General features: G+C 49.2%; 2 protein-coding genes across 4 annotated transcripts in view; one reads left to right on the forward strand and one right to left on the reverse strand.

Annotated features, from left to right (window-relative positions):
- Positions 1 to 838: 838 nt before the first annotated feature.
- Zc3hc1 (zinc finger C3HC-type containing 1) lies at positions 839 to 14,317 on the reverse strand. The gene is made up of 10 exons (XM_055608205.1): positions 14,151 to 14,317; positions 13,453 to 13,564; positions 11,088 to 11,238; positions 10,202 to 10,285; positions 8,991 to 9,118; positions 7,661 to 7,815; positions 6,562 to 6,802; positions 6,060 to 6,272; positions 4,494 to 4,700; positions 839 to 1,183 (listed from the first exon to the last, which is right to left on the reverse strand). Exons 1-10 carry the CDS (start codon positions 14,294 to 14,296, stop codon positions 1,115 to 1,117), a joined length of 1,506 nt encoding a protein of 501 aa, XP_055464180.1. The 5' UTR covers positions 14,297 to 14,317; the 3' UTR covers positions 839 to 1,114.
- A 6,447-nt stretch (positions 14,318 to 20,764) lies between these two features.
- Klhdc10 (kelch domain containing 10) overlaps positions 20,765 to 27,005 on the forward strand; it is a 48,925-nt gene continuing 42,684 nt past the window's right edge. The window contains exon 1 of one of the 3 annotated variants that reach the window (XM_055608100.1): positions 20,765 to 21,041. In XM_055608100.1, coding sequence (XP_055464075.1) covers positions 20,885 to 21,041 — 157 coding nt within the window. In that variant the 5' untranslated portion in view covers positions 20,765 to 20,884. The remainder of the gene's footprint in view (positions 21,042 to 27,005) is intronic. The other 2 variants (XM_055608101.1, XM_055608102.1) reach the window with 2 other exon arrangements.

Below are 27,005 nucleotides of genomic sequence, written 5' to 3' on the forward strand. Positions count from 1 at the left end.
TCCATCTTTTCCTCTGTTCACAAACTACCTCTGGACAGCTGTTTTTTGTTCAGTGCTCACTGGTAGACACCTGCCTCTGCTGCTTCCACCAGCACCAACATTTATCCTCCTATTTTGCCTGCACTCTCCTCCCCAAGACACTCTAGGGAAAGGGAGCTAAGGTGCAGCAGGCTGGTCACCCACTACCCCGCACCAGGGACGATGAGGCCTGCCTCGTGGATGCTGCAGCTGAGTGAGGAGGGCACCCATTTGATGGGAAAGTGGGTAGGCCCACCGTCTCCCCTTGTTCCATGTGTGTGTTGCCAGTGTTTGTCCTAGCCTGGGGGAAACCTCTATTTGGAGTTACTCGAATAAAAAACAAAACAAAACAAAAACAAAACAAACAAACAAAAAGCTGGAAAAAAAATGGCTGGTGAGATGGCTCAGAGGTTAAGAGCATGATCTGCTTTTCCAGAGGTCCCGAGTTCAATTCCCAGCACCCACATGGTGGTTCCCAACCATCTATAGTGAGACCTGCTGCCCTCTTCTGGCGTGCAGGTGTACATGCAGGCAGAATACTGTATACATAATAAATAAACCTTTAAAAACAAAATTCAAAATGTGAATGTAGTAAGTGATATTTGGGGTTTAGTTTTTGCTGGGCATCATCTACAGGAAGGAGGTCAGAGTTCTTAGAAGCATCTACTAAAGCAAAGAATCAGTGGAGGACTATTAGTCCAGGAGTTTTCTCCTTGTGAGGCGACTAAGCAGTGTTTGCACTGGTTCTCTCCAGGGTCCCAGCGGCGAACCTGGGACTTTCTGTTGAAAGCTCCCCTTGGGAGCCTATGACGGAGTGAAGGGCATCTTAGCAAACACTTTATTACAAACACTGTCCCATTCCTGGGTGATTTGCTTAGAGCGCTGCTGCGATCCTCCAGTCTTGAGGCTGGTCTCGTGACTCCACAGTCCCGCAGAACTGGTCTTGCCGTGCCTTACCCTGTCCACACCCCCTAGTGGCACTGGGCTCTCCTCTTCATCATGCAGATGGCAGGCCTTTGCACTGGCAATTAAACCACGCCGAGGATCAGCTGGCCAGAGAGAAGTCAGGGTCGCCCTCCACAGGTGAGCCTGGAGTTCAGGGCGAGCACAAAGACTCCCACTGCCGGAATATCCGGAACACTTTCCGTGACTTTTCTGAGAGACTCTGTCGGCAGAAAAGCTCATTATTAGAATCACATTCTCTGACAGAGACGAAAGATGGGTAGAGCTTTAGGGCTGCCTTGGTAAATGTTCTTGGCTATGATCAGGGAGGCATATCAACTGACTAAAAACTCATTTGATGTTATGCTATAGAAATAATGTACAGCAAGAGTCAAACAAATCAAGGAGCCTGTGTTCTGCGGACCACTGCTAACTACTTCACACTGCCCCTCCCTGTCCCTGCTCTGTCCCTGTCGGGTGGCAGTCCTGACCCACCCTGGGTGCGGCTCGCTCCGACTGGCCTTTACCCAGGATGTCTAAGTGGACCTGGTAATCCCCAATGCACAAAGCCTTATGTGGTATCCAGCTGGGGTCAACCGCACCATCAGCATCTGAGAAACAAAACTGAATGACCCCCGAAGAGTTTAAGCTTGACCTCACTCCTTGGCTTCAGGTTTCAGTCAGCAGAACTGCGAACAGAAAGGCTCTCCCTGCTCCTTGACCACCCCTAGGAAACATCTGAGATTCTAAGAAATGGCTTCGGAGACAGAGCAATTCAGTAAAGATGAAGGTCTCAGTCCATCGGACACCCGGTTCTACTGGCCCTTGACCGACACTGAGTGGAGACTCTGCCTGGCCGTGGGCTCAGTGATACGAAGGGGAATTCAGCTGGATGGCGATCCCTCAACTTACAAAACACCATTTCCACTGCCTCTCCTTCTTTATGGATTTATTGTTTTTTCTGAGACAGGGTCTTCCTGTGCAGCTCTGGCTGTCCTGGAAGTCTCTCTGTAGACAAGCGGGGCTTGAACTCACCGAGATCCACTCTCCTGCCTCCCAGTGCTGGGAGTAAAGGTGCGCACCATTACGCCCGGCCCCGTTTTAGTTTTCAAAATCCTGTTTATTTATTGGCATGTGCGTGCCATGATGTGTGTGGAGGGCGGGGACAACTGCAGGACCTACAGGAGCTGGTTCTCCTACCTATGGTACCAGGACCGAGCTCTGGAATCAGGCTTGGTGGGAAGATGCTTGGCCAGCAGAGCAGGGCTGGCAATGGCTCAGCGGCTAAGTGCTTTGCTGCTCTTCCAGAGGACCCACGCTTGGTTCCCAGCACACGCATTAGGTCCCTCACAACCATCTACAACTCCAGCTCCAGCACACATACCTACATGCAAATGCATGAACGCACGTGCGCACACACCCCGCGCCTACATTAAAAATAAATCTTTAAAACAAAAGAAAACATGGGGTTAGAGAGCTGGCACAGCGGTTAATGCCACTTGTTGCTTTTGCGGAGGACCTGGATTCAGCTCACAACCATCTGTAATTCCTAGGCATTCACACATTGCATATTCATACACAAAAACTAAACATAAACCAAATATTTTTGAGACAGGGTTTCTCTGTGTAGCCCTGGCTGTCCTGGAACTCATTCAATAGACCAGACTAGCCAGGAACTCAGAGATCCACCTGCCTCTCTCTCCTGAGTCCTAGAATGAAAGGCGTGTTCATGCTCAGCTAAAATAAATCTTAAAACAATAAAACCCCCACAAAAAATGTATCTTCTTTTTGGTTATTTCAATAAAGTAACATTCCAGAACAGAAGTCTGTACCAGGACCCAGAGGACTGAGGAAATTTACCCGCTTTACCGACAAAGCTGAGAAGGCAGTGGAAACCCTGTTCTTCCCCACTTCTCCCCACTAAGCCTGTCACCCAGGCCAGCAGCCAGGCAAAAAGACAAACCGCCAAAAAGGAACTTAAAACCCCAAACCCGGGGCCAGCTATGAGTCAAGCCTGCAACCTGCCCTGTGGCAAACCCAGTGAGGCCTCTTTTTAGTATCTGAAAAGGACAGCGACAGATGGGGTCTTCTGTTGCTGATGTCAAGACAGGTCTCACTATGTCACCCTGACTGGCCTGGAACTCACTGTCTAGACCACACTGGCCTCTGACTCAGAGATCTCCCTGTCCTGCTCCTCAGAGCGCTGGGACTAAAGGTGTGTGCTATCATGGCTGGCACTACAGAAGCATCTTATAAAACAAACAAACCAACCAACCAACCAACCAACAACCCCAAACCTTTCCTGACCTTGTGGCCAGGGACAGATTAATCTTTCCGCTTTTGAGGGGCAGGCCGAGTATTTGTGTTTCTGGTGGTTGTGCTGGAGGGCGGGCCCTGGGCACAGGCCAGGCCTGGCCTCCAGCCTGTAGCCCTGCTAAGCCTGAAGAGGGCTGGCACTCAAGTGCGCAGAGCCACGTCAACCTAAACCCCACACACCCTCACACATGCATCTAGGCATTCATGGACGTATTTAGTGTGGGCGCGTGTGTGCACGGCAAGCATGTGGAAGTGAACTTGCTGGACTCCGCTCCTTCCTTCCTGGCTGGCTTCAAGGTATTGAACTGAGGTTGTCAGGGTTAGCAACAAGCTCCCTTACTGACCCGTTATGCTAGGCCCCGACCTAAATATTTTTAAGTTAAAGGAAGACAGACAGACTGACTGACTTTGGAACCCTTTCCTCTGCTTATACAGTGCACCAATCATAGACTTTGTTGGGCGTCTGGCATATTAGAGCTCCCTCTGGTGGAAACCTGTGATCTGACCACCATCAATTTGGAACTCTGAGAGGCAAGTATTTTTTACTTAGTCTGTGACAGGCACAGAGGTCAGAAATGTCTCCATTTATGCCAGGCTGTGAGCAAATGTGGAGCTGAGCCGGGAAGACACAGAGCCGGCTCTCTGGATTCCTTTGTCTGCCCTCTGGCTTTCATTCTTGTTCCCAGGTATGTCTGCTGGCTCTGCATTTACCCGGTCAGTAATGGCAGCAGTCCTGGCTGTGATCTCACACTGGCCAGAGCATGTGCCCAGGCTGGGAAGAGTAAAGTAACATGCTGGCACTGGAAATGAAGCCATGGTTTGGTACCAGGGTACAGAGCTCCAAACAGCTAGGTAACGGGGCAGCCTCCAAGGGCAAGTGACGGGGCCTGACAGAGGCGCTGTGCTCAGCCCCAGCCCAGGCAGCTGCCGCCTATCTAGTCTGTTTCTGTATTCCTCTCCTAGTCACTCCAGCTGCAGGAACAAAGGATTTGCCAGGAAGACCGAACCACTTCTGTGCTTTGCTCCTGAAGCCGGAAGGAGCTTGACTTAGGAGAGCTGAAACAGGCGAGTGCTCAGTGCAGGCCTCTGTTGCTCAGCCCCGAAGCAGCAGGTGCTGCCCTCACGGAGAGCTGAAACAGGCGAGGCTAAGTACAGGCCTCTGCCGTTCAGCCCCGAAGCAGCAGGTGCTGCCCTCACGCTGGGCCATGCCATCTCACCATAGAGTCCACCTCATCTGGCTGGGCAGAACGCTTCTGGGCCAGCAGGATGGTCAATGCGGCCTTCCAGCCTGGCTCTGCTGGGGCGCTGGCATCCACCTCCGCTTTCCCATTCTCCCTGGTTTCTTTGACAAGTGTGACGTCCACCCAAGGGCACCAATCTCTATGCTGAGAGGTGGGATTAAAGAAGCTTCGGGCAGACGTGTCCTGAGAGAGGAAGAGAGACAGGGTGTTAATGAGGTCTGGTTGGGGAGGCACTACTCAAGGTCTGAACCACACAGCTGCCTTCAACACCTAGCTCTTCTTTATTAGCACTATTACCTCACTTTTGTTATTTTAAGATAAAAGTCATGCTATGTAGCCAAGGCTGCTCACTCTCCTGCCTCAGCCTCCTAGGTATGCTCTTTCCCTTTCCTCCTCCTTTAGATCTCCAACCTTGCTCGTTTTCTGATGAGACAGTGTGTGCCAGTATGCTGCCCAGGACGGTCTTGCATTGCACTTCCTATCCTCCTCAGCCTCTGGAGGACTGGGGTGACAGTGTGAGCACACTACAGCCTTCTTACGTGTGGGTAAGAACGTCCTGAAAAGCGCTGGGAGGGCACAGGAAACAACCCGGGGATGGACAGATGGTACTGCATGGTGTTAAAAAACTTGATACAAAGGATCACACAAGACTGGGAACATGGGAACCAGCAGAGGGAGAAGAGGATGCCAGAGGAAAGGGAGGAGGAGGACCACAAACAGAGAATGAAAATGCCACATGATGGGCTGGAGAGATGGCTCAGTGGTTAAGAGCACTGTCTGCTCTTCCAAAGGTCATGAGTTCAATTCCCAGCAACCACATGGTGGCTCACAACCATCCATAATGTGAACTGATTCCCTCTTCTGGTAGGTGTGAATGCAGATAGAACATTCATATACCTAAAATAAATAAATCTTTAAAAAAAAAAAAAAAAAAAAAAAAAAAAAAAAAAAAAAAAAAAAAAAAGAAAATGCCACATGAAACCCACGACTTTGTACGTTACTCTAAAAAACAAGCTGGGTATGATGGCACAGGCCCTTTAATCCCAGCCCTTGGGAGACAGAGGCAGGCGGATCTCTGCGAGTTTGAGGCCAGCCTGGTCTATATAATCACCCTGTCTCAAAAAATAAAAACAAACAAAAAGACAAAATAAGCTACCTGCCCGATACGGTGGGTCAAGCCTATGATCCCAGTGCTGAGGCAGAAGGATTGCCGTGAGTCCCTAGGGTACACAGTTCCAGGCACACTGAGCTATGAGACCCAGCCAGGAGGGGGAGAGGAAGCCCAAAGTCTCCTTGATCAGCTCTGCTGCCCTACTGCACGCTGTCTGGTTGGTCTCAGTATTTACGAGCTCTCTAGACCCACGCCAAACCTTTCCCTCTGATCAGCTGTCTCTCTGAACCTGGACGGCAGCGCCTGAACACTGAGCTGCCTCCCCAGCCCGTGAGGTCTCACACGGAGGCTGGCCCGACACAGGCAATGCCGTCTCTGCCTCTCAGGGGCTGGGTTACAGCGTAGGAGCTGTGTCCCATCTCTGAACTCACTGAGCCGCTGGATGAGCAGAGGCGGGCGCGCTTGGCTTTCCGAAGAGGGCTGGAGGGAACGTCCAAGCCGGAGGAATCTCCAGTTCCCATGCTCCGTGTCACTGGGCGGTTCCGGGTGCTGGGGCTGGCTGCCTCTGACTCAGGCCGGTCAGCAGGATTGCAGGAGTCCCAGCTCCGAGTTCGGGAGACAATGGGACCTGGACTTTTTTCAGACTGAAGAAAAAGAAAAGCATATGAAGGATGTTAACAGTTTTGGCCTGAGTACTCCTGGAAGCATATGAAACATAGTATTTTAATTTGTAGAATGAATGTAGTTTCTCAACTGCCTACATAACTAAATTCTTTAAAGAATGTTGTCATTCTATACTTAGCTTTCCATAATGAATTTAGCTTCTCCGTTTGTGATGGAAACGTGATAGCATGTCTTCCTGGTGGGGTTTGAAAGGAGGCCTGCCACGACTTTCCACCCTGCTGCTAGCTGGCACGCCAAGGAAGCTAGTACCTGCTCCGAGCCTGGAGAGGCGGTAGTATCCTGGCTCCGCGTCATCATGCGCCTGGGAGACTCAGGCACCAGAGGGATGTGCTCAGGCCGGCCCTCTGCACTTGGAACGGGGGAGCTGGTCGGGCCAAAGGAAGCATCCAGATCTGTCACAGATGATTCCATCTGCTGAAAGCCCCAGAGGCCAACCTTCCTCGTGCACTGGGAACAAGTTACCAGGGAGAGCTGTGTAGGCTCCACAGAGCTAGGAAGGAACAGGAGAGAAAGCGCTGTCTCCAAAGGCGACACTTGCACGTGACTAAGTAGAATGACTGCTGTCTTCTCTCAGCAAACAGCATCGACTGTGGACCCGTGGACCGTGATCCATGAACTCTCAGGGCCTGGGTCTTAGGACCCGACCTTCAGCACTCCCACGTCACCTTCTCAAAGAAGTCTAAGGGTCTATGTTCTTGCTGCAATGCTGTGAAGTATGTTTTATAAACTCCTGATCCTTTTTAAACCCTTTCCTCAACCTACCAAAGCAATGAATTACTTATTTTGTGTGTATGAGATAGGTCTCACTCTGTAGCCCAGGCTGGCCCCAAGGTCAGATAAATCCTCCAAGTACTGCGATCACAGGCCCGCACACGCTCCCCCACCAGTCAGCAGCAGGAAAGCTTATTTAAAGTAAATGGTGGGGCTGGAGAGATGGCTCAGAGGTTAAGAACACTCACTGTTCTTCCAAAGGTCCTGAGTTCAATTCCCAGCAACCACATGGTGGCTCAAAACCATCTATAGTAAGATCTGGTGTAAATGCAGAATGTTGTATAAATAATAATAAATAAATCTTTAAAAAAAATAAAGTAAATGGTGTGTGGCCCATCGCAGTGCTAACACACACCTCTAATCCCAGCACTCCAGGAGGCAGAGGCAGGCAGGTCTCTGTGAGCTCAAGGCGCGCCTGGTGGACCAAGCGAGCCCAGGACAGCCAGCCACCACAGCCAGCTTGTTGCTGACTCTTAGCCACCTCTCTCCTCCCTCCGTACTCTACCTTCTCTTTTCGCGCTCCCGGGAAACAGCAACAGTGCCTGCTGACAGCCCAGCCCTAGCCGCGTTCGCTCACCTCCACGCCCAGCCGCACAGAGAGAGCACACACGCGGTGGCGTGCACTTGGGCGTCGGAGCCGAGCCTGCCCGCAGTCTTCCTGCCCTCAGCTTGGCCATCGAGCTCACCGTGCAGCAGGTGCAGCAGAGCGCCGAGCTCGTCTTCTGTCAGGCACTGCAGAGCGAGCGGACTGGAGTCAGGCATGCCTCAGCCACACAGAAGGACAACACAGCCACACGCCTGGGCCGGGGACTACGCCGGTGTCGCACAGGCGCTTCCTGAACTGAAGAAGCAGGCGGCAGCAGGTCCCCTGTAAGCACTAAATGGCTTTCACTGTGCCATCTGTAGAATTGATCTGAACCTTGGGAGGTTCAAACCAAACGATGGAAAGATTACTATTCGTGTCTTGGCCTAACGCTGAATATACTTTTGACAGAACAAACTGACAGCCTTCATTTTTGGCCTGTGGGTGGTCCGGTGTGGGTGGGCGGGGCTGCCTTGGAGAAGGGCAGGCTGACATTTATAAGAGCCAACAGGGGTAACTGCTTAGTGCTGGAAGCCCTAAACTGTGTGGCCGTGAAGAAGAAAAAGATGAGTATTTGCTGCCGACAAGCCAGGGTGTCCTCACAGCAGACTCACAGGCTGGGAACAACAGTGAACAGTCAACCACAGAGAAGGAGAGCACAGCTGCACTTCTCACCGCCACAGGAGAACCTCCTGTCCCGTCACAGCTTGGAAAATGGTTTGCAACAAACAGTTTAAGTGTCAAATTAAGACCAAAAAAGCAGGGCTGGATTTGGGGGCAAGGCCTTTAATCACAGCACTCTGTAGATAGAAGTAGGTGAATCTGAATTCCAGGGAAACCTGGTTTGCGTAATAAATTCCAGGTCAGCCAAAGTTAAGGAGCCCCGTCTAAAAAAACCAAAAAAACAAGAAACAAAAAACTGTTTAAAGATGTCTAATTGTGGGCTGGAGAGATGGCTCTGAGGTTAAGAGTACTGGCTGCTCTTCCAGAGTTCCTGAGTTCAATTCCCAGCAACCACATGGTGGCTCCCAACCATCTATAATGAGATCTGGTGCCTTCTTCTGGCCAGCAGGTATACATGCAGGAAGAAAACTATAAATAATAAATAAATCTTTAAAAAAAAAAAAAAAAAGGGAGGAAAAAAGATGTCTAATTGTTTACACAGAAATCACTTACGCTCTCAACTATTGCCTTTCTGGCAGAGACTGAAGCGCCAAAAGAGAGATGGCCTTTCTTCTCTGCATCCCCTTGTGGTCAAGGAAAGGTGCATGTCCAAATGCTGCTGGCAGTTGGGGCCACTGCAATCTAGCCGAGAAACACTCACCATAGTTTTCAAGTCCTCTGGCCTCAGGGAAGGAAGCTGAAGGTCCAAATGACAAAGGCTTTGAAACCGGTCCACGAACTCACTGACAAGAACAGCAGGCTCACCCAATGGCAGCGTCCCAAATCTATCTGTGGGAGAATAGGCTGGGGGTCAGACGGGCTCTCTCATGTGGAGTATTCTGTGTCTAACCGTAGCTCCTGATGTGAGAAAGGCTGCCCTGCACGGTCCTCACTAGAGAGAGGACACAGGAGCCTGGAGCTGCCTTCTCTAGAGCGCTGGCTGGGAGGTTCACGCCAACGTCAGTGCTGTTACACAATACTGCTTTACTGTATTGAGCGATTGCTTATTTGGTGCCCCTTTCACTGGTGTATGGTCAGTCAGGAGTCCTGGAGTTCTGTGCTTACTGTCACTGCTAGTACCACTCATGTGCCTTTCAAAGGGAGCCAAGGCAAACATGGGCTGCTGCCTAACAGGTACAAAAGGGTTAGAATCAGGTAAATCATAGTCATGGCTTCTCTCTAATTCCTGTTAGATCCTCTGGAACTCACTATGTAGACCAGGCTGGTCTTGATCTTTTTTTTTTTTTTTTTAACTTTTGGAGACACGGTTTCTCTGTGTAGCCCTGGCTGTCCTGGAACTCACTCTGTAGATGAGGCAGGCTTCAAACTTAACAGAAATCCGCCTGCCTCTGCCTCCTGAGTGCTGGGACTAAAGGTGTGCGCACTACAACCTGATGTAACTCTTAACTCTCAATTCTCTTGCCTATAACAACCGAGTTCACACTATCTACTTTGAAGGGCCCACGGAAAGATTCAGAAGGCTACCAAAATACACCTCTCTCTGTCTCTGTCTACCTCTCTCAGAGCTGGCAGGACAAACACACCTGAAAAACTTAAGTAATAAATGTAAAATGCAAGGTCTCGAAAAGCACAAACATTAGAAAAAAAAACAACTTCAAAGATCACAAGAAAATGGGCACTATCAGAATTATGATGACCCACTGGGCGGAGGGGGCACACGCCTTTAGTCCCAGCAATTGGGAGGCAGAAGCAGACTGATCTCTATGAGTTTGAGGCCAGCCTGGTCTACAGAGGGAGTTCCAGGACAGCCAAGGCTATACAGAGAAACCCTGTCTTGGAAAGCCAAAATAAGTAAATAAATAAAATATGATGACAGAAGAGCAAGGGTAGATGGGAATCCTCAATGTGCACCTGGAGAGGGGCTGTCTGGCCAAAAGCAGAACTTCTCATGGGCACTGCACAAAGATTTCTTGAGCTCAGCACATCGTTCCTTATCTGAAAGCCAAAAAGTAGCAATTATTATACACCATACAGATTCAAAATCAAAATAGCCAAGAGTCTTTTAGAGAACAAACCTACCCACACATACACTTCAATAATTAGGACATTTTGTTTGTTTGAGACGGGGTTTCTCTGTGTGTAGACTTGGCTGTCCTGGATATGCTTTGTAGAGCAGGCTGGCCTGGAACTGAAGCAATCAGCCTGCCTCTGCCTCCATCAGTGCTGGGATAAGAGGTGTGTGCCACCGTGCCCAGCTGAATTTTTTTTCTTTTTTAAAGATTTATTTATTTATTTTATGTATGAAAGTGTTCTATCTGCAGGCCAGAAGAGGGCATCAGATTCCAATATCATAGATGGCTGTGAGCCAAGATGTGGTTGCTGGAAATTAAACTCAGGACCTCTGGAAGAGCAGACAGTGTTCTTAACCACTGAGCCATCTCTCCAGTCCCTAAATGGTACACTTTAAAATATAAAAATAAGGCAGGTGTGGTGACACACCCCTTAATCCCATTACTCAGGAAAAACCCTGTCTCAAAAACCAAAAGGCAAACCTTCTGCTGGTGTGAGGGAGGTACGCCGTGCACCTCGGAAGGTCTCCTACAGTGGACCTTCAGGACATCCTCTCTTTGCTCTGAAAGTCCACATTTGGGGTTAAAAGGTAATACTGTTGTCTGTCTAGAGTGCACATCAAGGCCACTCAGGGCAGAACAACTGAGGCTAACAGGGTGAGGACCATCGCCTCTTCACCCTGCACACCTCCTGGCTGCGGAGGAGTTAGTCTGTCCTGTGTGCTCACATCTGCTGAAGTCCAGAGCTGGCTGTAAGCTGGCACAGAGGAGAGCCTGGCAGCTGGAGCACCTGAGCAGGTCACATTCCACGGCGACCCAACCATATCTTGCGCAGATAAGTGGAGACAGCTCGGGGGGCTTCCCTGCCCATTTCAGAGAGTATTCGAGTCAAAGAAAGCTGTGCATATGAAATCCAAGCCCAATTAAAACACGAGCACATTCTTAACAAATCCAGGAATACATTCATTAAAAGCAGACAGTGAAGAAAACGGCAGACTTAATTTTCTGGATGTGTGTGTGTGTGTGTGTGTGTGTGTGTGTGTGTGTGTTGTAGGCATGTATGTGCACCTGTGTGCATGTGGCACACATGTATGTGGAAGGCTGTGGTGGACATCAGGGATCTTCTGCAACTGCTGCCCACTTTACACACTGAGGGAGAAGGGTCTGTGAGCCCAGAGCTCGCTGTTTCAGCTGCTCTGGGGGGCTGGCGAGGCAGCTCAGATGTCAAGGGCACTGGCTGCTCTTGCACAGGACCCAGCTTCAGGTCCCAATGCCCACCCGGTGGCCCAAAAGCCACCCGGAAGTCCAGCTCCAGAGGCTCTTCTTCTGTGCACACCAGGCACACACGTGCTAGCTGGCCAGCCAGCTAGCTCTAGGATCCTGGCTCCGCTTCCTGCATGCTGGCATCCCAGTATGCAGCCATTTCCACTAGCTTTTCTGCGCATTCTAGGATCCTAATTTGGTCCTCACGCTTAGGCAGCAACCGCTTCATCCACTGTCTTCTCCCTAGCCCCTCCGCTCTGTTTCTGGGCGAGCGTTCGCTCCATAGCCCAGGCAGGCCTCAAACTTCTAAAATCCTTCTAAAGGTGCGAGCCATCATTCCAGCTGCTAAACACCATCTTTCTATTCATTTGTTTTTGAGATTCATTTCACATATGTATTTTGCCTGCATGTCTGCCTGTGCACCTGCCTAGAAAAAAAACAAAAACCAAACCAAACCAAACCAAACTGGGCCCGAGAGATGGCTCAGGAGCTGAGCACACCTGTGGCTCTTTTCTAGAGAACCTGTTTTTGTTTCCAGAACATACGTCTGGTTGCTCACAGGTGCCTGTAGCTGCTCTAGACACCTTCCTCGGGCCTCCTTGGGTATCCCACCCACCCCAGATGGTGTACACAAGCAGATACATAAATTAAAAAACAAAACTACAGGCTGGAGAGAGGGCTCAGAGGTTAAGAGCACTGGCCGCTCTTCCAGAGGTCCTGAGCTCAATTCCCAGCACCCACAGGGTGGTTACAACCATCTATAATGAGATCTGGTGCCCTCTTCTGGTGTGAAGGTGTACATGCAGATATTGTATACATAATAAATAAATACATTTGAAAAAAAAGAAACAAGCAAAACAAACAAAAATTCAGTCAGTCCTAACTGCCTACTTGCTAGCAGGATGGCTTAGGCAAACCATGTAGCCTACTCTAATGGCCCCTCTTCTGTCTGTCTGTCTGTCCTTTTGCTCTCATCTGTAAAATGAGCCTAACAGAGCCAGGAACACAGCTCAGTGGAAGACTGCCTGCCTGCCATACATGAGGTCTGATTCTTAGCACTGGCCTCACCAAACCAAACCAAACACTAAAAAGCAGTATGGCAGGCTGGAGAGAGGGCTCAGAGGTTAAGAGCACTGGCTGCTCTTCCAGAGGTCCTGAGCTCAATTCCCAGCACCCACACGGTGGCTCCCAACCATCTGTAGTGAGATCTGGTGCCCAGGTGGACATGTAGGTAGAACACCATGTACATATTACAGAAATATAAAAATACTTATTTTCACAGGAGTTGAAGATCAAAGATTAGAATACATGTGAAAATGTACTACACACAGGCATTGGCAGCTACTCCTCCTCTCAGGCCTTTCAATCCTTTTTCCTTCTATAAGGAGAAAAGGTTAGGTGGGTACAGTGGCTCCCACCCATCACCCTAGCATTCGGGACGAAGGCAGTATGAAGATGGTCTTGGGATGCAAGTTCCACAGGGTCTCAAAACAAAACAAATCAAGCTGGGTGGTGGTTGAGCATGCCTTTACTGTCAGCACTTGGGGGACAGATGCAGGCAGATAAGGACTTTCCCATGAAATTATCAACTCCGATTCTTTGGTTTGAAAGATCAGAGTGAGCGGTTGGAGATGGCTCAGCAGTTAGGAGCACTGGCTGCTCTTCCCACATGGTGGGTGACAAGCACCGGTAACCCCATCCCAGAACCCTGCAGGAACTCCATGCACTTGGGGCAAACGGACAGCCAGAACACCCACACACACTACAACAGCGAGCACACAGGCTCTGGAGCACCAGCCCTGCAGCCGGTATAACCCCCGAAAAGGATATAGAAAAGGTCTCCACTCTGTGAAAAAAGGCTTCTTTGCTGGTAGATTCCAACGGAGGCTGTTCCGCCTGAGGCGATCCATCCACTGGCTGGAATGTGGCAGGTGTGTCCTTTCTGAAACCAAGCAGCAGGCCTGTCAGTGACCTCTTCTGAGTCTAGCTATTGCACACACAGCACAAATCAAACCTGAACTAGAGTTTACGTTCCTAACCATCATTTCGACTGCCACCAGTTCAGTCAAGCCATTCCTCTGCTTAATACATCCCACAGCTTCATAACACTTTATTTATTAAATAGAGTCTAGATTCTTCTGTCTGGGAACCACAGCCCTTCACAGCTTAGGCAGACTCTCTTAGCTCCATCACGGTTCTCCGGCAATATTTTGCGTGACTTTAGACTGTGAGAATCCCACCTCACGGACCCTAATTAGTAGTCAGCTTTACTTATCCAGCCAACAGTCAGCTCCCTGAAGAAAGGTTTTAAAATACCATTTCGCTAGTGTTGCGGCGTCAGGTTCATCCGGAGGCTACTGAAGCCGAGCAGTCAGATCTCATCAACAACTCAACCCCTCCACCGAGCCACGGATTCCTCCACCCGAGCGCCCCCCTTTACCCGCTGCGCCCCCCGGCCCCTGCCCCAGCCCATGTTCCCAAAGCCACGCCAATCTTCTAGCGCCCAGTCCCCAGGCGGGAGAACTCACGCTTCTGCGCCTCCCTCCTCCGGGACAATTCCCTCATCTATCAGCTGCTGGACCTTCTGGGGTGTCCCTTCAGGGGAGCGGACGACCGCGCCCCAGCTCTTTTCGATCCCGGAGGCGAAGAGCTGCCCCTCAGTGGGAGCCTCCATCTTGGTCCGTCCCAGAGTTGTGTCCCCCGCGCGCCGGGAGGCTCCGTAACTTCCGTTCTGCGCTAAGACCCGCCCCCCTTGCATCTCGAAATATGACGTCATGTCCTACCCTTTCCTGGTTAGCTAAAAGTATTTAAGGATTTATAGTGTTTAAGACTGTACATAGGTTATTTGTTTTTCTGATGAACTAGCATATTTAGGTTAATAATTTTTTTTTGAGACAGGGATTCTCTGGGTAGCTCTGGCTGTGCTGGATTTGCTTTGTGGACCAGGCTGGCTTTGAACTCATAGAGATCCGCCTGCCTCTGCCTCCCAAGTGCTGCTATTAAAGGCATGTGCCACCACTGCCCGGGTATTTTATTTTATTTTATTTATTTGCTTTTGGATAGAGGGTTTCCTATGCAGTCTCTGAATTCAAGAGATCCGTCTGCCTCTGCTTCCTGAATACTGGGATTAAAAGCATGCACTACCACCACAATCATCAGTCAATAAATGAAATTTTAAAAAGGGAGGTCTCTCTAGATTCAGCAGGGATAAAGGCGCCAATTGCCAGTACGTCATACTGACTCTCAAAATTTACGTTGTTTTCCAGGTAAGAAACAGCAGTCTTTAGTGGAGAACAAATAATTTGAAACTCTTCATAGGAGTGTGTTACGATTGGAAGAAGTCCGTGTCTTTGACACCATCCTCCCTTCTGCAGCAAACATGCATTAACTATTGACTTCATATACTGGAACTGTCGATAAAATAGTGAACAAGAGAGCTGTACACAGTTTTGCTGTGGGTAGTGCTAGGCGTGGGGGCAGTGAAGCACACAGCCTCACACAGGCCAGCTAAGATCTTCCACTGGGCTATATCCCCAGCCAGACACAGTGGTTCTCAGCAGAGTTGGTCATCAAGCATGTTTGCCTGTCTTGCTGTTTGTTCATTTTTCTGTACCACTTAATGAAGCAAGGCCTTAACTCCGGCGCTCTACCACTGAGCTTAAGCCCTAGGCCCTTCCTATAGTTTTAAAATTATGATTATACATGCTCTGAAGAAGGCCCACTGAGGACTTAATTTGGTTGCAGAGTCTCTAGAAAATTAGCTGTTTGATGCCTCTGCCGCGCGACAGAGACAGAAGTATTAGAAGCAGCAGGCCAGGCTCACCTACAGAGCTCAGGGCCAGCCTTGGGTACATTTTCAAAGGCTGTGAGCCTGGAGGGAAGACTCAGCAGTTAACCGCGTTTGCTGTTCTTGGTGGAGGACCTAGATTCAGCTCCCCGCACCATACTATGGCTCGTAACCATCCTCTCTTCAGTTCCAGGAGCTCAGGGGCTTTCTTACAGCCTCCAAGGGCACACGGTGCACACACATGCACACAGGCAAAACACTCATACATATTAAATAAGTGAACCTTTAAAAAGTTTATTTTAAAGGGAGGTGGGGGTGGGCTGCACAGAGGGCTCAGAGGTGTAGAGCGCTGTCTGCTCTTCCAAAGGTCCTGAGTTCAATTTCCTGCACCCACGTGGTGGCTCACAGCCATCTGTAATGAGCTCTGGTGCCCTCGGCTGGTGTGCAGGAATTCATACAGGCAGAACACTGTACACATAATAAATAAATAAATAAATAAATAAATAAATAAATAAATAAATAAATAAATAAATCTTTAGAAATGAGGGCGAGGTGGGTAGCTAGAGAGGCATCTCAGTGGTTAAGAGCACTGTCAGCTTGTCTGTGCCTGCAGAAGACCTGGCTTTGGCTCCTGGCACCCATACTGGGTAGCTCATAACCACCTGTAATTCAAGTTCCAGGGAATCTGATGCCCTCTTCTAGCTTTTCCAGGCTCAGGCACACAGGTATACACACAAAACAACTTATTTTTTTCTTTTAAAGAACACTTTTTTATAGAGCAACAGAGGTGGTGTGTATGTGTGTGTTGTGTGTATGTGTGTGTTTGTGTGTGTTGTGTATGTGTTGTGTATGTGTGTATGTATGTGTGTTATGTGTGTGTGTATGTGTGTGTGTGTGTGTATGTGAACCCCAGTCTTTTTTTTTTTTTGCTTGTTTTCATTTTTGAGACAGGGTTTCCCTGGTTGTCTTGGACTCACTCTGTTAGACCAGGCTGGCCTTGAACTCACAGAGCTCTGCCTGCCTCTGCCTCCTTAGTGCTGGACTACAGGTGTGTGCCACCATGCCTGGCAGAACCCCAGTCTTAGTATTGAAGTGGATGAGATTGTTGGGAAGAAATGTGAACCTTCAGCTGAAAGTCTGCTGTGCAAGAACAGTGAGCAAAGAAGAGCTTTCCCAAGCAGTGGAGCATCCAGGGCGGCCAGAGCTCTGTTGGCAGAATGTTATTGTGCCCTGGGTACAGTTTACCCTGATATCATTCAAATGCTGATTTCCCTTTCTCATTATCTGGTTTCAATCTGGAAACAGCTTTGTTATGTTTATTCTAAGCATCTCCTGTTTGTATACATATTGTTCCTCCTTCCTTCTCTACCTTGCCAATAAAATTCTGACCAGCCAATACTGAGCTATAGAGAGAATAAGGTGGGACACTGGGGTCCAGAGAGGGGAGGAGAGAGAGAAAGTGGGGGCTGAGGACAGGTTCAGGGAACATCAGGAGAAGAGAACTAGAGCCTCACAAGTATTATGAGGGTTCTGGCTGGGAAGAAGCCACACTGATTGGGAGGTTTAGGATTAGAGTAATAATTGCTCAGTACTGTGCTCAAGGCTGATTTAAAAAATCATAGTCTCCCTGTGTTATCTTGGTAACTAGTTGGCTAAAGATAAGCTGCCATCATTCTAATTTCATGCATTTATATTTATATTAATAATCACTTTTGTTTGCTTTTTCAGACAGGGTTTCTCTGTATAGCCCTGGCTGTCCTGGACTTGCTTTGTAGACCAGGCTGGCCTGGAACTCACAGAGATCTGCCTGTCTCCCTGACTGCTGAGATTACAGGTGTGCGCTACCATGCCTGGCTTCAAGGACTATTCTCAAAAATCTTTTTATGAGGGGAAAAACATCAAATCTACTTTTTTTTTTTTTTTTTTTTTTTGAGACAGAGTTCTTCTTTGTAACAGCCCTGGCTGTTCTGGAACTCCATTTGTAGACCAGGCTGGCCTTGAACTCACAGAGATCTACCTGCTTTTGCCTCCTGAGTGCTGGTATTAAAAGAAAAGGTATGTGCCATCCTGCCCAGCTTCATATCTACTTTTTAAAAACTAGAGTAAGAACAACACAATGAGCTCTGGGGACCCATTACTCAGTAAACCTCAGTTTTTAGCAATCCTAATCTGAATCATCACTGCTCTCCAGTATCGTCCACTCACCTTACCACATCCACAGCCATCGCTCAGAGCCACTAAGCCACCTTTCCAGACCTCTCTAGTTTTATCTATAAATATTTCCACATCATTATCTGTATTAGCTGGGTAGTGATGGGGCATGCCTTTGTAATCCCAGCACCCAGGAGACAGAGGCAGGGGGATCTCTGAGGTCGAGGCAAGCATGGTCTATAGACTGAGTTCCAGGACAGCCAGGCTATGCAGAGAAACCCTGTCTTGAATCCCACCTCCAATTTTTTATGTCTATGCATTACCGTTTTTAGATATGACTGTGTACCATGTTCATGAACGTTGACCACAGAGGCTAGAAGGGAGTGTCAGGTCTCCTGGAGCAGCAGTTCCAGGTCACAGATAGCCGTGAGCACCATGTGGGTCCTGTGAATGGAGAACAGGTCCTCTGAGAGGCAGCCAGAGCTCTTCACTGCTGAGCTCCCCCTCTTTGGAGACAGTATCTCACTAGGGAGCTCTGACTGGCCTGGCACCTACGTAGACCAGTCTAGTCTCCAGTCATACAGATCTGCCTGCCTCTCCTCCCGAGTGGCTACCGTCGAAGGTGTGCACCACCATGCCCAGCAGCTTTTCACAGCTTGTTTATCTTTATTTGTGTGTATGTGCAGATGCCTGCACAGAGTTATGTGCATTGCAGAAACTGAACTCCAGACAGTTGCGAGCTGCCTGACGCGCTTGCTGGGAATCAAACCTGGCTCCTATAGAATAGCTGTAAGCACTCTTAACAGCTGAACCATAACTCTTAAATTAAAACAAAACAAAACAAAAACCCAACAAAAACGAAAACCCACTGTGTCCAGTTGGTGTTCTCCACATCTGTGTGACTGGGCAACTACCAGCGGCCACACCCTCGAAGAAAAATGACCCTCCTCCGGTAACCATCACGAGTCCGTAGTTGTTCATAGCTCCTCAGCTGGAGGTAGAGTCCACACATCCCGTTGTCTGTCGGGTGTCCATCAGCTCGATCGCGTGCGTGCAGGCAACACAGCAGATCGTCTTCAGGTGCAGCGAACAGTATTTCCCAGCACTGGGCCCATCTTTCAGCTTCTACATCCTCTCTGCCTTTACCCACTGAGCCGTTTCTCTGGGACTGGAGTTACAGGTGATTGTAAGTCATCATGTGGGTGCTGGGAATCAAATCCAGGGCTTCTGGAAGAGCAACCGGTGCTCTTAACTGCCAGGTCATCTGTCCACCTGGGGAGGTACAAGTCTTCGGAAAAAAACACTCATTTTGTTTATTCGTATTTTAGAACCGAAGGCTGATTTTTGGGGCACTCTCACATCTCACAGAGCGGCTTTAAACTCACTACCCAGCCAAGGCACTTGACTCTGGGAGCCTCCTGCTCCTCCCAGTGGACTGCTGGGCAGGGACCCCAGGCAAGAGCCACCACACTGGAGTTCTGCTTGCTCCTGCCTTTTTTTTAAGATTTAATTTTATGTGGCAGGGTGTTTTGCCTGCATGTCTGTCTGTTCATCACTTGCATGCCCAGCGCCTGGAGGTCCTAAGAGTGTCTCATCCTGGGTTAGGAGTTACAGATGGGTGTGAGCTGTTAGATGAGTTCTAGGAGTCAAACTCAGGTCCTCTGGAAGACCAGCCACTGCCCTGCACCCATTTTGGGTTTTTCTTTGTTTGTTTGGGACATTATTTTATGCAGCTAAGGTTGGCCTTAAACTTGCTATGTATCTGAGGCTGGACTTGAATGCCCAATCTTCCTGCTACCATCTCCTCAGTTCTGGGATTACAAGGGCGTGCCACCATGCTCAGTTTTATATGGCGTGTGGGGGTGGAGACCATACCCAGGGCTTGGTAAATGCTAGACAAGTACTTTAGGCAGCCGAGCCACCTACATCCCTAGCCTCACAGGTCTCTTTTCAGATGTCAAACATTTTTTTTAAACTTCATTCTAATGCATAATGGATAAAACCCTTCTTTTCCTACAGAAATTTGGTGTGGGGGACACAGCACCAAGTTCATGGCGACATGGAATTTGCTCACGGATATCAGAAGGCTTATTCTCCCAGCACTTTCTCCTTTTCTATGTAAATCCTTTAAAGAAAAAAAAAAAAAAAAAAGCCCACCATGTGAGATTCTCACGTGTGAAACATGAAGGGGGCAGCGGTCCATCAGGTCAGACCTCAGAACCTTGAAAAGTTCTATTTCCCATGAAAAATTCATATGCTTTTCCCTTATTTGGAAGCCGCAGTGTGGATACGCATTTTCCCACTTTGCAGCGCGCCCCCAACTTCAAAGCCAAATTTTTTGTTTAATTTTGGAACAAAGGGGATTTCTGATACGGCACATACATTTTAAACCACACGTCCGGAACGTTTGCTGTCGTTAAATTTTACACGTCTTTCGTTGTGTACATTGGGAGGGGCGTGAGGTTGTATTTTCTGTTTTTTTTTCCGAGTTAGAGCGTTTCTCTGACCGTCAGTCAGCTCTGAGAGGACCTTTTCTTGGCGCGGCACACAGCCGTGTGTTCCTTAAAGGTCTTCAGTGATGTCTGTGAGGCGCCTGAAGGAGTTTTTCACGGGAGTTTTCATTTGTGTTTCTAGGATTACTCTGAGACTGAACAATTTTTTGGCCTTTGCTAACCACGTTTGCAGCCGTCCGCTCACAGGAACGGTCCCTCCAGGGCCCCTAGGAGACGAAACGGATGATGAAACCCAGGACGTTTTTGCATTTCTCCTCCGGCTCCGCCCCCCGCCCGTGAGGCCTCGGCGTGTGCCCACCGTCCGCAGCCCGGACCGCAGTCTGCGGAGCCGCAGACAGATGTCCCGACGCCGAGGGCACGCGCGGTGTGCGTGTGACACTCCCAAGGGCTGGTGGGACAGCGTTCTAGGGTACCGCCCGGGCCCTGCCGGCGGCCCTGCCCCGGAGTCTCCTCGGGCGCAGCCTCCCCGCTCGGCCTTCGACTGGCTGGTCTGAGGACCCGCGTCTGGCCGCGGCGCCCGGCGGCGAGGGGCTCGATGCGCTCCGCGGGCGGCTGCCTGGGCCTGCTCTGCCCAAGCTCGTCTAGCCGGAGCTATGGTTACCACGTCTGTCCCCGCCCCCTCCACCTGCCAAGAAGGAGGCTGCCCATTGGCTCGCTGTCACCAAGGCGGCCGGCCATTGGCCGCCGGCGGGCCCGGCGCTCCCCCGGCCCCCGTCTCCGCGGTCTCTTGAGGAGCCCGGGAAGGAGGCTGGGCTCGCGCGGCCGGGGCCGGGGCTTGCCGGGAGCCGGCTGCGGCAATCGCTAGCGGGCCATGTCGGCCGCCCAGGGCTGGGACCGGAGCCGCCGGCGGGGAGGAGGCGCGGCCGGCGGGGCCGGCGGGGGGAGCGGGGCCGGCGCGGCCGGCGGGGCGCGGGGCAGCGGCCAGCTCAACCGCTTCGTGCAGCTCTCCGGACGGCCGCACCTGCCAGGTGAGTGGAGGGCGGCGGCGGCGGCGGCGGCGGCGGCGGCGGGCTGGGCCGGCAGCACGGTGGCGCCGAGGCCGGGAGCGGAGCCGAGCGCTCGGAAGAAAGCGCCGCCGCGCCGGCCGCGCGGGGACGCGAGCTGCGCCTGGCTCTGCAGGGGAGGCCGCCGTCCCGACAGCCCAGAGGTCGCCTGCCCGCCTCCTGAGCTGGCCCCTGGCGCGGGGTGGCGGTGGGAAAGGCAGACCCTGCTCTCCAGCCGTGGGGGATGATGCCAGAAAGAGCACCACGTTCGGGAGAGGAGAGGTTTCCTTTACAATCAAAAGAACGCGAAAAGCCACCCAACCGTGGAGGAGTTGGCTGTTTTGAAGCAGAATGAGCGTGTGAAAGTGTGTGTGTGTGTGTGTGTGTGTGCGCGCGCGCGCGCGCGTGTGTGTGTGTGCGCGCGTGTGCGTGCTGGCTAGGAAGTAGGCGAAAGAAAACCAAAAAGGTGGAGGGAATCGGTTGGATCATTAGTATTTGGGGATGCCCAGTGACAGAATGGATCATGGTGTCTAGATTTAAAAAGGAGGAAATGAAGATCAAGAATATAAAGACACAAAGTGCTGTGACCCTGATATCAACTAGAACTGAGAATTGGGAAATTATTGCTATAATTTCGTGTTTGGTCTTAAAAATAAAAAAGCCCACTGTCAAACTGGTCTGTGTGTAAACAGTTTAAAAAGCATACGTTCACAAATGACTTTTCAGTTTGCTAACAGGAAGGTAGAGAATTAAAGCATGCACAGAACGCCAGTCATGATATTGGACAATCGTGTTTTCTTACCGTGAAGAGAACTGTCAGGAATGATGTATTAGCCCTTCGCCATGTTTTTTTTGTGTGTGTGACTAGTGCTAAGTTGATTGTATCAGTGATACTTTGTTCAATTTTGAGAACCTGATCGCTTCTGAATTGTGTTTACTACTGTGACTTATTGTTCTAGGTAGTAAAAAAAAAAAAAAAAATATATATATATATATATATATATCAGTTGATAAATTTGAAGCTAACAAAGGGAATTTTCCTTATTCAAAGAGACAATTACTAATGTTTGTGATGTGTTTTTTTGATGTGTGCCAGAAATGTTCACTAACCCATTTGTACATGCCATTAAAATAAAATTAAGCCATTTGTAAATATTTAGATTTACCTTGAATTGGATTTGGAATGACAGTCTCAGACTGGGTATTCTGGAATTACTAAGTATGTGGTCTTAACATGAAAAAAGAAAAAAAGGAGACATCTTTTTTGTTATCTCCGGTTAACAACAAAACCCTACATTTTTGTGCATGACTAACCTAGAAGATAAATCTCTTGGCAAGGACTGTTCCCAGGTTGTCCTCTGCCACTGCAATCTTTACGTCTTTGGTCATGGCTTAATAATTATGCCATGAACTTCATGTGGTCATTCTCATGGGCCTGTAACGCGTTGGTGCAGTTCCCGCTGCTACCACACGAGGGCGGTGTAAGCCATGATTTCAAAGGAGAGCCTGTGTATGGCGCTATTTCTGCATTCCCTTAGCACACGAGGACAAGAACAGCCATTTGTCCAGAGGTGAAGATAAAACGTGCTTAAACTGTGAACATTGGAGAAGTGGAGTCATCAGTCTTTGTTCTGCTTCCATTTTTCCAGGCTGCCACGCAATTCCTTCTCCCTCACACAGGCACTCTCCATCTCTCCCTCCTTCTCAAAATTGGAAGATTTCTGATATCTGAGTAATATACTTTGATTTAAGTAATAATACTAATCTTTTGTTCTTATGGGTATTGCATATTAAAGCTCTTCACTCTTTTGAAATAATTGAAAAGGTTTTAAGTGGTAGGGAGGAATTGGAACGGGAAGGAAGGAAGGCTTTTTTTTTAGGTTTGGTGTATTAATTTTCCATCTCTTTTGACCTCTAGTTCTATTTTCCACTCACCTTTCTTTACCAAGGTATCCACATACTGGAAGAGCCTTTTTTTTTCTCCTTTTTTTTTATTTCTATGTAGTGCCCAGCCCCTATGAAACAAAGCAGTGCGACCTGGTGGTTTTCCTGGAATGCGCCCAGTCTTTCGGGGATAGCATCTTTTGAAAAATTTTAAAGCCAAAACCTCAATATATAGTCCGCTACTCTGGAACTTCTTATGTGGCCCTGGGTGGCTTTGAACTCAAACAGTCAGTCCTCTAGTCCCCGCCTCTTGTGTGCTGGGTGCTGGAGCCCACCAGCAGAGTCGAACGGTTCTTGAGTCGGGAGTGAGGATTAAAACGAATAAACTATCACACAACACATGGGACCTTTCCGAGAGGCTCTAGTGGAGACTAGACGCCTTGCTTTATTTCAGACTGCTTTTAAGCCAGAGTCACAGTAGCTTAGCACAGTGAGTTAAATTCACAAGGAGGTGAAATAAGAGGTGTGATTTTGACAAGCTATCCCACCTGCTGTCACAAACAAAAGGAGGGAGACTTGGAAAGTCTTCCCTGACTCCAGGAAGGCCTGGTAAAAGCAATCTTTCTGCTGAGATTTAAATATCAAAGCAGCTGCTAGAACAGTGGTTCCCAACAGCTGGGATTAAAGGCTGGTGCTACTGTGCCTGGCTTGGTGGTAACAGCTTTACTTATTATCTACTTACTGGAATCTGAAATCAGAGTCTCCTTAAGCCCCTCCCAACTTCAGTTGTAGTTAGCTTCCTCGGCTTGTTTGTTTCCGCCTTAACTAGTTCTTGCTGTCATTGCCCTTCAGGCTTGTTGCAGTAGCTCCCTGAGCAGCCTTCCATGCTAGTGTGACTGATCTTTGGAAGTACAGATCTTTCATCATCTCTGCTTATAGCCCTTTTCTAGCTTTTTTGTCCAGGATGGCCTTGAACCTTCCGCCCTCTTGCTTCAGCTCTTGGGGAGTGGCACGCAGGCCTGTGCCACCGTGCGTGCCCAGGCTCCCTTGCTATTTCCTTGGTCTCACAGTAAAAGGCATAGTGCTGTTGTCTGCTCTCCGTTGGCTTACTCGTCCATTTTGTTCTCTGCTCTGTGCTCTTCTTGTCTCACCACAGGAAGCCACCGCATCTTCTGTCCCGAAGGATGCTCTCATGTACTTCATTCTCTTGTGTAACTTATTGGATCCCAGTTGTGTTTTTCCCCAGGAACTCCTCTCATCTTTTCTGACACGGCCCTTCTCCTAGTACATGACCTTTCTTTGGGTCTGTGCAGTGTTTGCATGTGAGTACAGTTGTGTCTGTGTGTGCATGCACACATATGCACACAGTTTTATCTGTATGGGCACCACAGTGTAACGTCCTAACAGTTTGAACTAGGTCTGCAGAGAGGGAGAGGTTAAGAGGCTCTTTTAGAGATGTCGGGTTCCATTCCTACTTGTTGGGGGTTGATCTGGTGCTCTGTGAATTCAGATGCTAAATACTGGCCCCACGTTATCAGGACGACCACATACCCACCCACATGTATACTGTTGTGTAAACTTTGATCCCAGTGTTCTCTGATTGGTTAAGTTAACAAAAAGGCTGGAGCCTGTAGCTGGGCAGAATAGAGGTAAGTAGAACTTTGTCTTGGAGGGACCACGAGGCCAGGAGAAGCAGAGAGAGTAGAAGAAAGAAGATGGAGATGATGAGGTGGAGCAGATCCAGCCCAGACAGGAACTTACTGGCAAGTAACTTGGGAAATGCAGCTGGGAGACAGCCAGACTAGCTTAGAAAATTAGTTTAAATAGTGCCTGCCCAGTCAGTGCGCCAAAGCTGCCTAAATAAGTTAATAGGTCTCTGACTCGATTATTTGAGGGCAGAGCCCTGTCATAAAGTAGCCCTTGAGAATCTTCATGAATATCCCACGACACCACATAGTGACTTTTAGCCAGCTGTCTGTAACTCCACTTCCAAGGCATCTGACATCCTCTGTGGCCTCCACAGGGACCAGGCATGTGGGTGGTGCACAGACGCACATTCAGGCAAAACTTCGTACCCATAAAATTAAATATTTTTTTAAGGCCTAGGAGAGGTGGCGTACACCTTTAATCCCAGCACTTGGGAATCAGATGCAGGCGGATCTCTGAATTCTAGGCCAGCCTTGTCTACAGAGCGAGTCCAGGACAGCTAGGGCTACACTGACAAACCCTGTCTCAAAAAACAAGACAAAAAACCCCTTTTAATTAAAAAGATGAACTTACTGTGTTGGCATTATGTGTAAGGTGTCTGTGTAATGATGACTATTGTAGCTCAGTTCTTCCCCACTGGCTCCAGACAGACCCCTAAAAGCATAAAGTAGTGCACCAGGCGGTGTGTCTGAAAATTTGGCCTTCCCTTTCTGCTATGTTTTTCTATTTTAAAGTATTTTTCCTTACAGACAGAATAACTTGCCTGGCATGGTGGTTCACACCTTTAGTCCCAGCACTTGAGAAGCAGAGGCAGGTGGATCTCTGTGAGTTCGAGGCCAGCCTGTTGTACGAGTGAGTCCATCACAGCCAAGGCTACACAGAGAAGCCCTGTCTCAAAAAACAAAAACAAACAAACAAAAACCCCTGGAAAACAAAACAAACAAAAAACCCAAAACAACAACAAACCCCCACAAAACAGAATTACTCACTGTGTGTGTGCACTTCCTCAGGAGTGTGCCACAGTGCCCATGTGAAGGTCAGAGGACGACTTTTGGGCATCAGTTTTCTCTTTCTATCATGTGGGTCCTGGGACTAGAGCGCAGGGCGGCAGACTTGGCAGCAAGCTCGCTTGCCCGCTGAGCGGTCTTGCTGTCCCTTTCCTGCCCATTGCTGAGCTAAGGTGCTGGTGTGTGTCCCCCAGGCTAGGCAATCCTAGGGTTTAGTGCTCGGTAGTTAATGACCTTTATAGACCTGGGGAAAAGAGGGAATGCTGCTGTTATTTTGTAGATTAGGCAGTAAGAAATAGAGCTCAGAGATCAAGGGAATTGTGGAGCAGAATGCAAGTTAGCATTTCATTTTAATATGCGAGTTTAATTAAGTGAATGTGTTGGTAGGGAAAAACAGTTAAACACTGTTGCTAGCATAGAAACTGCCAAAGAGGAAGAAGTACTTAACAGTATTGCTGGGTAAAAAGTAATCCTGAAACCTTTACCTTCTCCGAGCTGAGTTGTTTGGGCCACTGAACCCTTATCTCAGCAAGCAGTAAGACAAAACATGCAGAGGGCAGCTTTTCTTTCTGCCTCTGAGCCCACCTACTGGCTTCTCTCCTTTGTAGTGAATAAGGCTCTTGCCTGTGTTGTATGCCCTGTTCTGGGGGGGAGCTGTTGTATGTTTAGGTGTGCTAGGTGGGTCTTTAAAGTAGTCTCCCCCACAGTGATGCAGAGTGTCTCCCCATGTGTGAGAAGTCTTACCTTAGAAGCTTTACCGCGCAGGTAAATTCCTGGAGTGCCGGAAGGCTGTGCACTCTTTAAACCTTGGTAAACTGCCGCCCTTTATAGAGGTAGCTCTTGGTCTGCTGACTGTTCCAGTGCTGGCGGCCCTTGCTTCCTTGGTAATGGAGTGAGTTACTGGAATACCACACCCTCTCCCTTTTTCTAAGAGCTAGGCAAGCATGCTACCCTGAAGCTACTCCCCCAAGCCAGAGATCAGAGATTAGGTGTGTTTGTTTTTGAGACTGGGTCTGTAGCTGGCTGACTTGTATCTACATACCAGGCTGGCCTCAGACTCACAGAGCTCTTTCTTGGTGTCTCCTCCTGAGTGCTGGGATTAAAATCTTGTGCCACCCCACCCACAACTCTAGCCCAGACTGGCCTAGAATGTGTGGAAATCCTTTTGCTTTTGCCCCTCAAGTACTGGGATTTACAGATATGTACGTTTATGTGTGTTGGGTGCCCTTGGAGGTCAGAAGAAGGCATCAGATCACCTGGAACTGGAATTGCAGATGCTTGTGAGCCACTGTGTGGGTTCTGGGAATTGAACTCAGGTCCTTGGGAAAAGCAACCAGTACACACACCAGTA

This window comes from Psammomys obesus, unplaced genomic scaffold (genome assembly GCF_907164565.1).
Source record: "Psammomys obesus unplaced genomic scaffold, mPsaObe1.curated_primary_1811, whole genome shotgun sequence".
In the NCBI taxonomy this organism is placed as follows: domain Eukaryota; kingdom Metazoa; phylum Chordata; class Mammalia; order Rodentia; family Muridae; genus Psammomys; species Psammomys obesus.

Coding starts and splice junctions, on each gene's coding strand:
- Zc3hc1 (XM_055608205.1), bottom strand. CDS start 14,296: ATGGAGGCTCCCACTGAGGGGCAGCTCTTCGCCTCCGGGATCGAAAAG. Junction 10,286..11,087: donor AGCTCTGGACTTCAGCAGAT/GTGAGCACACAG, acceptor TTTGGCTTTCAG/ATAAGGAACGATGTGCTGAG. Junction 4,701..6,059: donor TCTGCTCATCCAGCGGCTCA/GTGAGTTCAGAG, acceptor TTCCTCTCTCAG/GACACGTCTGCCCGAAGCTT.